Below are 13,951 nucleotides of genomic sequence, written 5' to 3' on the forward strand. Positions count from 1 at the left end.
GACAAAGAATTATGTAAACAAACAGTTGATGCGGATTTGCTAAGTAATGCTTGATTTTTCATCCCTTTAAAAAAACACCCGCTTTTTTACTTCACAGTGTGTATGGATATCAAATCATTATGTTGTACGCCTGAAACGAATACAACCTTATGTCAAGTGTAGCTCAAGAAAATTAAATTAAAAACGTGTTCTCTAAGATTGAGATTTAAAGGAAAGAAATACCCACTCTGTAAAACAAATAATTTTGTTAGTGTGGCGATTACAACTATGGGAAATAATGTTCCTGAAAGAATTTTATATCAAACTTTCAATTATATTCACTGATCTTCATTGTTTTCTTTCTCCCCTCATAGGTGTCGCTGGTACCAATATCATAATAGGCATAATCGCTGGCACCATCTTAGTGCTGGCCCTCATATTAGGAATAACTGCATGGGGTTATAAGTAAGTGAAATGTCTCAGTATTGTTACTATCGAAATAGACTTTAAAACATTTTGTTTAAATTAATTAAGCACCTAGAAAGTTGTGTATCATTGGATAAATATACCTGCAATGAAAATCAGTCTGGTTCCACAGGCAATCAGTGAATAGTCTTGGCATGATTAGAGGTAATAATAATTTACTATGTTTTTAGATTTTGAGGTAACTCCCTTCTATTCTAAAAGTAAAGAATATTGTTTTAAAACCGTTACGTGAAGTAAAACCAATCTAAATCGTGTCTTACGCGAAGGCTGTGTTCGTTTGCTCTTGAGTGACACGGGCTCTCTTGACTTAAACCCATGCCCAGAGATCTAGGCAAGATGGTCCCGTAGGGAGCCTAATGCTTCAGTACCAACAGCAGTGACACCATCAGTTCTCAGCAGGAACAGCAGCGGCGGATCTGTGACCGAGTACTTGCTGTGGCCCTGCATCATGCCAGAGGCAGAACCTCTTTCTCTTCACACCCAGTACGAAAGGGGCACTATCATTTGTTAACTATTGGGTGTTTGTGTGTGAAGAAAATACTGTTCAGACTTCATTTGTTCACATTCAGAGTCAACTTTTACTACTTTTAATATGTAATTCTTAAGCTTCAAGTTCAGCTTAGAAGTTTTGGGTTCTTATTTATAAATTTTTAAAAAGTTACAAATTACATAACTTTTGAATACTGAAACCCCTTGAGCATTTAGCTAAGAAGATGACTTCAGACTTTCCAAACTTACTTATTTATTGAATATGTTCAGTTTCCTTTTGAAGTACTTCAGTATTAATGATGTAAAAAATTTCCTTAGTATTCAAGTAACTTATTTAAGTTTAATAAATTGAAACTTAAATGTGGTGAACCTTGAGTTCTGTTTAATATTTCAACTTAAAATCATTGTTCTGCTGATCTCTCATGATGATGTTTCAGTACCCCGGCCCTAGGGTTTTTCTCCATTTGAAGGGCCTACAATATTTTCTAGGCATTCTGGCCATTACCCCATTTTATAGTATTCCCCCCCTCCCCAATACACCTGACTTACTTCACTGACAGACTTGGGAATTAGGATATTTTAGGCTTCAAAATTACCACAAACTGTTCAATAGACTAGGCACTATGTAATTATGTGCTATTATTATTATTATTATTATTATTACCTGATGTGGTCTTAAACCAACTCATTTGATGAAAATCTCTTTAAAAGTATATATGGCTGTTGTTTGTTGTGAAGTCAGAACCCTGAAAGAGTTTCTTTGGCGGAAAAGAGAGCAGTTAGCTTACTGCCAAGATAAACTTTGTATGCTAAAAGCATTAAAATACATGAGGGCATCTGTGGAAGGCTATTTATTAACAAGTAACATGGACAGCCTAGACAGTAAAGTTTAGCATAACATGGTAACTATGGCATCGAGCAGCAAAAGAGGGCACAGCAGTCAGAAAGCTTTGCCCTGATTGAATGAGTACCTAAGCCCTGTACCAGCTCATAGATGATCAGTACCTATGAGCCTCTTTGATGTGCAGGCCATTAGCTCTCTTGCATACTTCCATTTGCACGGGCTGATTTCATCATAACGTTTGCAGTTACAAAATTACATGTCTGAAAGGAAGGCTTTTCTGAATATTTATCATTTGACCTCGCCTCACACCTCAGGTGAATTAGCCCCATCTTGGAGTTACGCTATTTCCTCGACTTTCCTGATTTAAGACCTGTGTGGTAATTGCCATCACAAGCTTTGATCTTTTTGAAGTAGCTCAGTGGTTTCATTGGTCATGTGAAAAGGGGAAGGCAAAATTATTAGTTCTGTTGTGTGTGATTTTCTGCCACCTACTGATGCAAATTGGTATTTCTTGTTTTTGCAATCTTGGAAAAAAATTACCTTTCAGAAAATATGAAATCTAAACTTCTACTTCTCTTGCTAAGGAAATTACCTGTGTCCATTTGTTTTAATGATTAGAATTAAAGTACTTCTTTCTGTTTATCATTTCTTATTTTCATGAAATTCTTTTGAGATTTCACCATTTTTTTTTCATTTCTGAATATATGTACTTTGCATATTCACTAAGGAAAAAGACAAATCTTATTTATACCACAGAATCCTCTTCATAAATTTGAACCTGAGTGATGAAAGTTTTAGTGCTACTAAACTTAATTCAGAGTATGTTTAAGAATAGAACGAAAGTGTAGAAGTTTTAATACAGGAATTAAATTCATGAAATTCACCTGAGAACTCGCTTCCTTGTTAATGCTTCCAATTAAACTTTTTACCATTCTCCAAGCCTTGGAGTGAGGGAATGGCAGAATAGGCAAAGAGGAATACTTATTTGGAACTGATGGACCACTAGGTAATCAGATGGAGGGAATAAAAAGTAAAACATACTGAATAGAAAGAGTCTGGGACTTATTCTCCCCCTTCCCCAATCTGATGGTTTCAACTATGAAAAATATAAATAACGAATTGGCACTTTTACTCTCATGAGCTCATTATTAAACCAAGATACTTATAGGGTGTATGAAATAGATAGGCAGATGAAGGTGCTACAAATAAAATTGATATGGAAACTTTATCCTTGATGTGGGAAGGAAGGAGGCCCGTACTCAGTTGCTTGACCTTTCTAACATGTCTTCAGAATATTCACACTTAATTAGGTCACGATAGAAAGTTAAAAATTAAGTCTTTTGAGTTGTAAATTAAAAGTCACTGGTGCCTTACTATTACACCCTCTAGAACACATTTTTAATATCGGTTTGTTTTAAAAACTCATGTAATTTTGTTTTAGTGTATGGCCAAATGAAAAACAGAGACTAAAGTTTGAACAAAGTATTTCCAATGTAAAGTTTCAGTAAGTAGTGATCACTTAGAAGGTCCCTAACAGCTGTGAATTAACTCACTCTGATATATCCTACCTGATGAAATAAGATGGTCCCATGTCCAATCATGTTTTCCCATTTGAAATTCTTAGGAAGAGCTTTAGTTTGGGATGTATATTCCAAAAGGAATGAATTATGATTTTTATTTCTATGAAAGTGGTTAATTTATAGAAGTAACTTGAATAGGATTGACTTTAGAACATTACTAACTAAATGTTTCATATGGTACAACTGATATTGGGAAAACAGGTGTTCTTTCATAACTGAAGCTTATTTATGCTGTTAAAATATTTATTTGAAAATTTTGTCACTAACCCTTTGATGTCACTTCTAAAGATGAAGTAGAGAGAGAGAGAGTGTGTGTGTGTGTATTGTGTGAGAGAGAGACTGTGTTTGTATCCCCCATTTTACTTTACTTTTTTAAAGATTTTATTTATTTATTTGAGAGAGAAAGAGAAAGTGAGAGAGAACATGAGAGGGGAGAGGGTCAGAGGGAGAGGCAGACTCCCTGCCAAGCGGGGTGCCTGATGTGGGACTCCATACTGGGACTCCAGGATCATGACCTGAGCTGAAGGCAGTTGCTTAACCACTGAGCCACCCAGGCACCATGTATTCCCCATTTAGTTTTGCAATTCAGAAATCCTCTAGTGGAGACCTTTCAATGAATGCTAGACCTTTCATGTTTATTGCTCTCTCTGAATATACTTCCATAGGTAACTAATTCTTCTTTTTTTTCCTTTTCTTCTTGTCCATGAAAAGAAATTATCGAGAACAGAGGTATGTGATGAGAATAATCTGAACACATAACTGAAAGGTTTAAATCCTATTAACATCCTTGGAATTCATACATGCAGTTATAAAAGTTATAAATGTTGACTTTGTTTCTGTGATCATAGAGCAATCTTGTTTTTCATGACCTTGAAACGATAATTTTAATAATGGTGCTGTGGAATGTATTATTTATTTAAAAATAGATCTATCATTATTTAATTTTAGTGGTTCTTTCATCCAACAGTACCATAATAATAGAAGTTACTTGTGCTACTATTATAGTAATGTATAGTAATGTATATGGAAATGAACTTTTTTCCATCTAAAACAAACTTCCTCTATGTTAAGGAATCACCTGTGTTTACATTAGTTAATTGGCTTTTCTTCATCTTTTTAGCAATCTTATTGCCTAGTGCTTTCTGAAGGAATTTATTTTTTATTTGTTACTATTGTTATATTAATAACTTCCATACAAAAATGATAAAATTTATTTGGGCACAGTGCTGGGATCAGGAGAATGTCCTGGTACTTGATGGGCCTGTTTACCTCTGCATAAGAGAATATTTTTGTACTGATTAGGTAATTGGGTAGGTAAATAATTTGCATTATTGGAATCTCACATTGTCTAGTGTAAAGGCCGTAAAGTCAGACACCCTGTTCATCATAACCTTAAAATCTATGTTTAACCATCAGCATAAAAAGAGGTACAGAGCACTCATGTAGTTTTATAAAAATGTCTATTTTTTTATAAATCTAAATTAACCCATTTTGAGATATCCCCTTCACTTTTCACATTTAAAAAATTATTAATGCTCTTAGCTATTATACAAAAAATGTAAAATATCCTGGAAGACCGGGTCTTATGCATCATATAATACTAGTTTTGTACTCAAGATAACTGTGCAGATTCATACTTAACTTTACCCACTGTTGCATCAAATGTCAGACAGATTGAGAATAAGATGTAATAAACATGATAACACTTTTTCAGGCCCTAACCAGCTTTCATTTTTTTCACAAATTAAAATTTTGAACTTTACTTTTCTGTTTCGTTCCATGTTGCAATTTAAAATTCCTGTAAGAAGACTTTAGCCATAAGTGTCTACAGTCTCTATAAATGTGCTCATATTGAACCAACTAAGATCCTGGTCCCTTAGCATAGATATAAGAAAATATTCATCCAGTCCTGGGGTAACTAACTAACTCGTCATTAGTGGCAAAAGTAAACCCGAGACAAAATGACTTAAGTCTTAAAAACAACTACATTTCTTTTTGACATGTTTAAAACTCTTGTGTCTAGAATCACTGGAGAAGAGCTGGAATCATTTAAGCTTTCTCTTGGATAGAATTTGATCAGTCATATCAGAAATCTAAGTTTGGTGGCTTTCTCCAATGAAAAACAAAATTAGGCTAGTAAGACCAAATATTGATGACTCAGCCTCATTTCCGTAGTAGCTAAGGCTATAAGGTAATTTAATATTGCTTACATATAAAAAGGAAAGTAAAATGTCACAAATATAAGCCACATAAGCAAACCTAAAGCAGTGCTCTAAGACACATTCTCACCTGGAGTACTATCCAGAATAAGGGAATTGCCCACACTACAAAAAATTATTAATATGCAAAACTGTGTACCAACTTCTTATTCTAACTCAATATCTACATAGGTACAGTTGAGAACATTTTTTGCATTAAGAATTTCCTTTATGTGTCTGATATAATTTCATGCCTCCTGGCATTACTGAGTCATCATTTTATCAATCTGGTTACTATTTTGGAATCTAGTTCATATTTTGAGAGTGGTCACATCTTCGACAGGTATTTATGTATTTTGCTATATTTCATTACAATATTTATTTATTTTTGCCCTTGTCTATAGCTAATGAGTCTTAGACTTGTAGAATAATTCTCAAAATGAAGAAGTAGCAAATAATGGACTTTAATAAATATCTTCTGAAGGATTTTCCTTTTTGAGAATATTTGTCAGTGGTGATAGAGCAGGTAGGGAAAGGCCAGTGGACCAAAGCATGCATTAAGAAATGTATCGTCTTATAAAAATATTTTCAGATGTTCAGAAAGATGTGTTCAGTTCCGAAGGATGCTAGGAAATAGAAATAAGAATTTTGAGTTGTCTTTGTCTTCAAATTTAAAGGTTTTCCTTTGAGGTTCCATGGTGGGAGGACTAAGTGACAAGGAATCAGAAATTCACTTGCTAGGATGTGATTTCTTGAGAAATCACTTAAATTTCCCACGACTTTTAAATCAGATAAGGTTCTATGTAATCTGTGAAGCATCATAGTGAGGGAAGTTCTTAGTATGTGGTCTCTGAAGACTTTGTGTTTCTCTGATCTTCAGATGAAGGAGGTGAATGTGGTTGTTCTCACAGAGAAAGGCAGCATTCATCCACATGAATGAGGCCGACATACTGGTTGACCTGGTGCAAGTATGGATGAACGTAAAGGTTTGCTCTGACACGAAATGCAAGACCATATTAAACATATAGCCAGTTATCAGATTCTTATTAATGATATAATGGCTTCAAAATGCCATTAGGCATAACTTTCAAATTATTAGAGGAGTCAGGCAAGTAATTCTGTGAAGGAGCTTGATAACCTGGCATGATAGGTTTAATTGCAAGTCTGACAACCCCTTGTTTTCTTTTTGTTTACAAACTGCTTAATAAAAACAGAAGCCCTGTTCTGGACACAGTAGAGGCAGAACCCCATGCATGAACAGTATCACTTTAAACCTGCCAGTGTTACCTTATGAAGGGGAGAACCATGTAACTTAGGAACCATGGAGAGTTCTTTATACATTATGTAGTTGGAAGGATGGTTGATCTTTTTCTTTAAAATTTTCAGGGACGAAGTCTTCCATATTATTTTCAGCTGATGCTATCATAATTGCTTTAGGATTTAGTGGCTGTATACTCTGTTTGTTTTTTTTTAAGACTTTATTTTTAAGCAATCTGTACACCCAGTATGGGGCTCTAACTAACAACCCCAGGATCGAGAGTCTCACACTCCACCAACTGAGCCTGCCAGGCACCCCAGCAACTGTATACTTTGATACAAGAATTATAAGTTTGAGCTTTAGTTTTCAGATCGGTTTGTAAGTAGCAATAGAATAAGAAAACATTAATTTGAACTTGAATTTATATAACATCCATATTCAGCTGAAATATTCTCTTCCTTTGTCTGAAATGAACACACATCATTATGATTAATGTGAAATAGAATAAATAATTAGATCATATCATCCTGATTTGTACCTTAAGCAGAAACCCCCTTCCCCATTTCATTTCTCTCTCACCTGTTTTAGCCAGTTTATTTTCTGCTTGTGAACCTCCCTCCCTCCTTTTTTTCAAACCTATCTTAGTTTGTTTTTATATTATTATTATTATAGTGATATTCATGCATCTGTCAGTGTGACTTGGTACACATTATATATTTCTTAAAACAGTAGAGTAACAATTCTAATATCAGACAGCCCAGACACCAACAAAGCATTGGAGAAATGCCTCCTTCAGCATTAAGGTTAAGACTTAATTAAGTTTTTTTCATTGTATTCTCATTTTGAGTCTGTGTAAGGATTAAAGTTAAATATTATGGTTCATTGGACCCTTTAAGGAAAGACCAGACTACCCTCATAACAGGGTTCCTTTCTGAGGAAAAAGAATTTAGTTTAAAAAGCTTTTATTTTAGTCATTATTTATAAAAATTCATGTGTGTATCTACAATATTTGCATATAACGTGGGAAATATGAGGTAATGATCCCATGACAAAACTTGGCGCTGGTCAGGCCACCTAATGTAGTAATCACTTCGTGAGTCAAAATTCCATGAGATGATAAAAATTTAAGAAGAAAGCCATAAAGACTAGAAAAATACATTTAATTAAAAAATTTAAAGAATCATTTAGTCATATAAGAAATGATGAAATGTTATTTTATTGATCATGGGGACCTGATATTCTCTATCTTCACTAAAGTTTAAACAAGAAGAAATAAGTTTGTTGTAATCTGCAATGGATACATGATTCTTCACTGGACAGTGAAGAATGTTAAATATTATTCTTAAGAGATCTTTAACAAAATTCTTAATCTGTCATTAACATTGTTATTCATTTACTATGTGAAGAAAGTTACATGCATTTCTTATGTGATTTTAAGGGGAATACAGAGTAGTTTCTGTATTTTGGAGTCTTCTTAATAGGGATAGCTAAGAATCTAATCTGCTCATCACAATAAAAATAAGGCCACACCCCAGAAGTTCATTAAGCTTAAACTCCCTTCCAACCCCTTGACTGAAGCCCGTGGTTTATGATATGTTTGGTGTTTAGAATTTTTGTGCATTGTGTGAAAGATGACCATGCCCTGCAGAGAAATTACACTGAAGGAGTGGTAAAATGTGCAAAGTTAAAAAAAACAAAAACAAAACAAAACCAGCAACAAAACAAGGCCCATCTCTTGTGAGAGGTAGTCCATTTAAACCTGCAGCCTCAGCCAAGGAAGCCCTTGGTAAATGCCTGAATGCCAGAACCACGTAATGGTTTGGGGGGGGATAGATTAATGGGAAAGGCCAGATGTAGTTGGAATTTGTCTTCATTTAACTTGAATTCAGTGAGACACATCTTATCAGCTTATACAGATTATTATTAAAGGTGATGATGAGAAAAAGGATTTGTTAACCATAAAGATTTTTGTTGGAAATGATGTTGAAGGCATTCTTTTATAAATATTAATATGATCCAAAAGGAAAGTTTCCACCCTGAGGTGACATACAGAACTCTGAGTTTCTTGAGATCATTTTTTTTTTCAAGCATGACAGAATGTTTTACTCATAGGAGGCAAGGCAGAAAATGTGATTCCAGAGATTAAAGATCTCTTGCATAACAATATGTATCATCTGTCCTGTATTATTAACACTGTGAATATGGGGAAATTGTACTATTTTTTGTATAAAATTAATGTTTCATAATATACTGGGAAAAAGAAAAAAGTTACAATGATGAGCTGAAGCCACTTAAGGGGTTAAAAATATTTCAAAAGAATATGTATCACAGAGTTCTAAAATTAGTCTTACAAATCTAATGAGAAATTTGACTTTCTTCAAAGGAGAGGATCACACAAATTAATCTATGTGCTTCCTATGGGTTGAAAAATTTTTTAGATTTGTGGAAATGTGTGAGTATATAGGATTGAAATAATATGAGGGAGGTATTCAAGTAATTCAAAAGAACAAATGACCAAGTGTTGTCAACGTTTCAAATAGAATAGGAATTGGTACAAGCAAGCAAACATCTGAAAGTGGCATTTTTTAAGATAGAATTTAGCATCAGCAAGTAACCAAGGTAAGCATCCTTACTAAGGAAAAACCAAGTAGAAAAAGGAGTTAGCAAATTTGGCCTTTGTTGGAGACCTATTGAAGCGTAACTCTCTTTAAAATTCTCAATCCAGTGCCTCCCACAAGGGTACCGAATGGAACTGAATCAAGTTTTGGATGCAGGTGGCTTTTTGGGGGGCCAGGCATTGGCAGGTGATCAGATTAGCTATTGAGGTTGACTAGGTGGTCCATTCTAGAGTTTTCTACCCTCCTCCCTTAGGAAAAGCAATAAAAATCTGTTCCAACCTTAGTTAATTCAAAATCAGAGCAAGTGGGGTCAATAATAGTACAGATTAAATGGATCTTCCTTTGTTGTGTTCCTTCTACAGTAGAGATAGAGAACCGAGGTCACCCACCAACTACCTATAAATATCTTCCTATAGTCTCAGCAAGAATTCATTTATTTTTCAACCCTTTCTTCCTCTTGCGGAATTATCTCCCTTTACATATTCTACTGTGTAGTTATAGAATTACATTTTTGATTGGTGTTGGAATCTCTTTCAGTTTCTTCCTATTTCTCCTAAATGAACAGTGAAGCTCCAGATTGAACAGATTAATAAGAATTTATTTGGATTAAATTATAGAAAATGGCTTAGAAATCCCTCCGTTATTTTAAGACTTAATTGGTCTTGAGGTTACATTATATAATGTTTGGAAAACATGAATAGTTTATTGACCACAGTGAAAAAAACTGTGCCTTATCTGGGGCAAGGATGGTCTGTCCCAATATGTTTCCTTCAGCACCATTTTTTTTTTTTTAAGACAAAACTTCAGTCAACATCTCCAAGTATAATAAAGTTACAATGAAAAACTTCATCTTTCCATATTTTTCTCCTGAAGCAAGGCTTTATTCATCCAGGCTGTATAGACTTCACTGATTGCATTTCTGACCTCTACAGTTAGAATGACTTAACTTGTCACATTTATTAAATATAATCTTACATGTTGTTATAGATTTGATTCATGTAGATCATTATCCCTACCTCTTTTTTCCTAAAAGAATATTTGTATATGTCTGTGTTCATGTGTGTGTCTTGTTTTCTGACTCTGAAATGTTTATTATGCCTTAGACAGTTACCCCAGGGAGATTATGTAAAAAAGCCTGGAGATGGCGACTCTTTTTATAGCGACATTCCTCCTGGAGTCAGCACAAACTCAGCATCTAGTTCTAAGAAGAGGTCTGCTTTTCTGTCGCATTTTCAGATTTCTACCTGTTCCATCACACATTATTCCATTAGTCAGAACATTTCATTATTTTGCAGCAGGTTTGATTACTTCTTCCTTCTTTCTTGAATGTTAAAAAATAGTATCCTTTGTTCTTTGATTACTGCGCTTCCAAATGCCATATGCTCAGAACCACTTGTTAAGCAAATCAGGCCAGAAATTGAACCAAAACTAAACCAAACCAATAACAATCCTAAATCTACATAGAAATCCTAGGGTTTTTCAATCTTGCTCTTATATGGCTTAAGAAACTATACATAGTAACTTATAACATTTTAAATGGTGAGCTTTATGTCATGTTGGGTAGTCAAAGAAAAAGGTTACTGTCATGCTTCAGTAAAGCAGTTGTTAAATTGGTACTATAAATGCTGCGTTGAATATTTTTAAATTTTAAATATACCAAAGCTAAGCTTGCTGTGAAAAAAAGATCGCTTCTCTGTGAATCATATATTTGAATATTATGATTTTGCCTTTTCCTGGAATGATTATTTCTAGACTTTCTAATTTAGAATTTGGTTGCCAAATTAAATATATTTAATATTTGCCTGAATTTTATAATAGGACAAGTGGGGTTAATATATTATTTATATGTCTTAAACTTTGATGTTATATTCTTGCTCCAGGATCTTAGGGTGTATAAGACCATTTAAAATTCTGCATGCTTTATAATTGCTTAATAAAATAAACTGGTAGAAGAAATAAATAGTTGGAATGTTTTAGGAAATGAGACCTACATTCACATTGAAGAAAGCTAAAATGTTCCTGTGGAAAAGTTTCTTTAAAATTGGTGATAGGGGTGTAATGTACAGAAAAAAAAAGATTTGATAGCCCAGTACATTGCTTTGGGCACAGTGGGCACTTTGGAGACTGAAGGGGAATTTCTAGTTTATTTAGAAGAAACGTGATCTCTTCTGGAATTCTATACAGAGTGAATCACCTGTAAAAATTCTGCAATGGATCTCACTCTGTAAATAATCACAAAGGAGAAAAGAAAGAATCAGTATATCTGGGAACTCTTCTTTATGTGGAACTGTCTTAAGTATGAGGGATTGTTTTTACTCAGATAACATAGCTTAGAGAAAAATAAAAATATTAGTTTTTGCACAAGGAGTACAGATCTATAGACGGATGTTCAAAATTTTTTTTCTTTTTATTGGGGTATTTTTGGCTAAGATAATAAGGTTTATCTAAATTCTGTATATAAATATTTTCTTGGTCAAATATTTAATTTTAAATTAAATAACATGGTAAATAGATAGAGAAATCAATGGATTCCAGCAGAATTTCTGTTGTCCTTCTGGACAAAATAGGATTCATTCTATAATTAGCAAATTATGTTGTAAAACTCCTAATCTGGGGAATTAATGTGTAATAGTTGTGCTGAGTTCCATTTATTTTCATTCATCAATAGAAGCCTCCTTTTAAAATAGACATTATTAGTGATTAACTGGAATGATGTGTGGAAAAGATTTTAAATATAGTGCTCTTGTCTAAAGTACCTCAAGAAGAGCTTAAAATACTGATTTGAATAATTCCCAGATATTAGAAGAGTGGGTTATGACTTTTAAGTAGTTAAAAATGGTATCAAATTATGTGACTCCTCCTAGATACATGTAGTTTGTCAAAACACTTTTCTTATGTGGTACAGGTAGGTGTGTAAGTTTTGCTTCTTGTAGACTATTTAAGATGGCCAGACACAGGACAAGGGCTTAATGGTACATGGGCTTTGTGAGAGACACTTCCATGATACACATTTGATTCAGTTTGGTTACTGGGCAATTAACTAACAGTACTACATTTTTTGGGGGGGCATATTTGTGGAGAAAATGCCAATTCTCAGAAAATAGTTTTATTGTTTAAGAAAACCTAAATATTACTTTGATAAAGGTTGACCGGTTCAATTGAACAGATCTTAATGAAATCTCTTGGAAGTCCATGTTCTCATAATATCTGAATGAAAACCATTGCTTTACAATTAAGAAACATCTATAGTGGGACCCCATTATAACTCTTCTGCTCGGGTTATATAACTGAACTATGAAGTGAATTTGCTGTATGTGGTTGTTGGGAATGTAATTGGCTTGCACGGTATGCTGATACTTTTCCATTGTGCACTATTGTAATGGGGTTCCATTGTATTTGACTTTTCTTAAATTGAATGTTGTGTAATTCTGCCTTCTTCATGAAGACTTTCATGGTCTCTTCATTCTTTCATTTCAGATTTTTTTCTTTCTTGATTTATTTAATGCACAGTAATGCTTACAAATTTTGCTTACTGATTTTAAAACTAAGTTCACTTGATTGTAGTTTTGAACAGTATACACACCTTTTCAATTTCAGGTCGAATGGGCTTTCTCATTCTTGGAGTGAAAGGATCCCGGACACAAAACACATTTCAGACATCTGTGAAAACGGACGACCTCGAAGCAACTCTTGGCAAGGTATACAGCAGACTTCTGAACAGCTAGTGCATCTGTTTGCAGAACCCCAATTCTATTTTGTGGTTCTTGGTTGTAAAGATTTGTTCCTTCATGTATGCTCTTTAGTTCTTCTCCCAACAGAGAAGAGGGCATTTATTATTTCTTTCTTTATTTCTTGGATGGGGAAAGATGGGATTCGGTAGCACCAATGTGAGAGAAGGCTATACGGAGTACCCTACTTGTAGCCCTAGGTTCTGGGAGGGGCTGGCTGTGAATTACACCACTTGAAATACCCTGTAATTACCCATGTGACAGTTGTTTGTTTACATTCAAATCTAGCCATAAACTGTCTTTTTCAGGTAACCTGGGAGGCAACAGAAAGAAAATCAGAGGCAAACGATTTAGACCTCGGTCTAATTCAACTGAGTAAGTCTAAACCTCTAATGGAAAAAGGCATTTCAAAGTCCTGTGCAGTTAGTGTGCAGGGTTAAGTAACGAGAGATCATCAAAGAACTGTAAACCATGCCTCTGGTCTTGGTTTTGTCTTTTTAATTCCTTTTTGCCGTTTTAAAATTAACCATGGCTTTTCTCTTTTACATAGGCATCTCCGCAACTGTGCCCAAACCAATATTCACTGATAGTGGGGGGTCCCACCCTCGCTGCAGGCTTTTTCCTCCAGTAACCTGCCATTGTGGTGTCTTGGTTCCTTTCGAAGGGAATTTTGATAACATTCCTTTCTTCTCATCACCCGGGGTCCAGCCATTTCAGAGGGGTCACCCTTCCTCTTCCCAGTATTCACACAGCCTAGAAGCATCAGGCAAA

The 13,951-nt window shown here is 34.5% G+C and overlaps 1 protein-coding gene across 16 annotated transcripts in view; it reads left to right on the forward strand.

Moving 5' to 3' along the window:
- ADAM22 (ADAM metallopeptidase domain 22) overlaps nt 1-13,951 on the forward strand; it is a 217,493-nt gene that overhangs the window by 183,770 nt on the left and 19,772 nt on the right. For 9 of the 16 annotated variants that reach the window (XM_027574110.2, XM_027574104.2, XM_027574111.2 and 6 more), the window contains 5 exons: nt 354-444; nt 4,090-4,107; nt 10,556-10,750; nt 13,050-13,150; nt 13,489-13,555. In XM_027574110.2, the coding sequence (XP_027429911.1) occupies nt 354-444; nt 4,090-4,107; nt 10,556-10,750; nt 13,050-13,150; nt 13,489-13,555 (472 nt within the window). The remainder of the gene's footprint in view (nt 1-353; nt 445-4,089; nt 4,108-10,555; nt 10,751-13,049; nt 13,151-13,488; nt 13,556-13,951) is intronic. The other 7 variants (XM_027574114.2, XM_027574108.2, XM_027574119.2 and 4 more) reach the window with 3 other exon arrangements.

The sequence above is a fragment of the Zalophus californianus genome, chromosome 12, assembly GCF_009762305.2.
Source record: "Zalophus californianus isolate mZalCal1 chromosome 12, mZalCal1.pri.v2, whole genome shotgun sequence".
In the NCBI taxonomy this organism is placed as follows: domain Eukaryota; kingdom Metazoa; phylum Chordata; class Mammalia; order Carnivora; family Otariidae; genus Zalophus; species Zalophus californianus.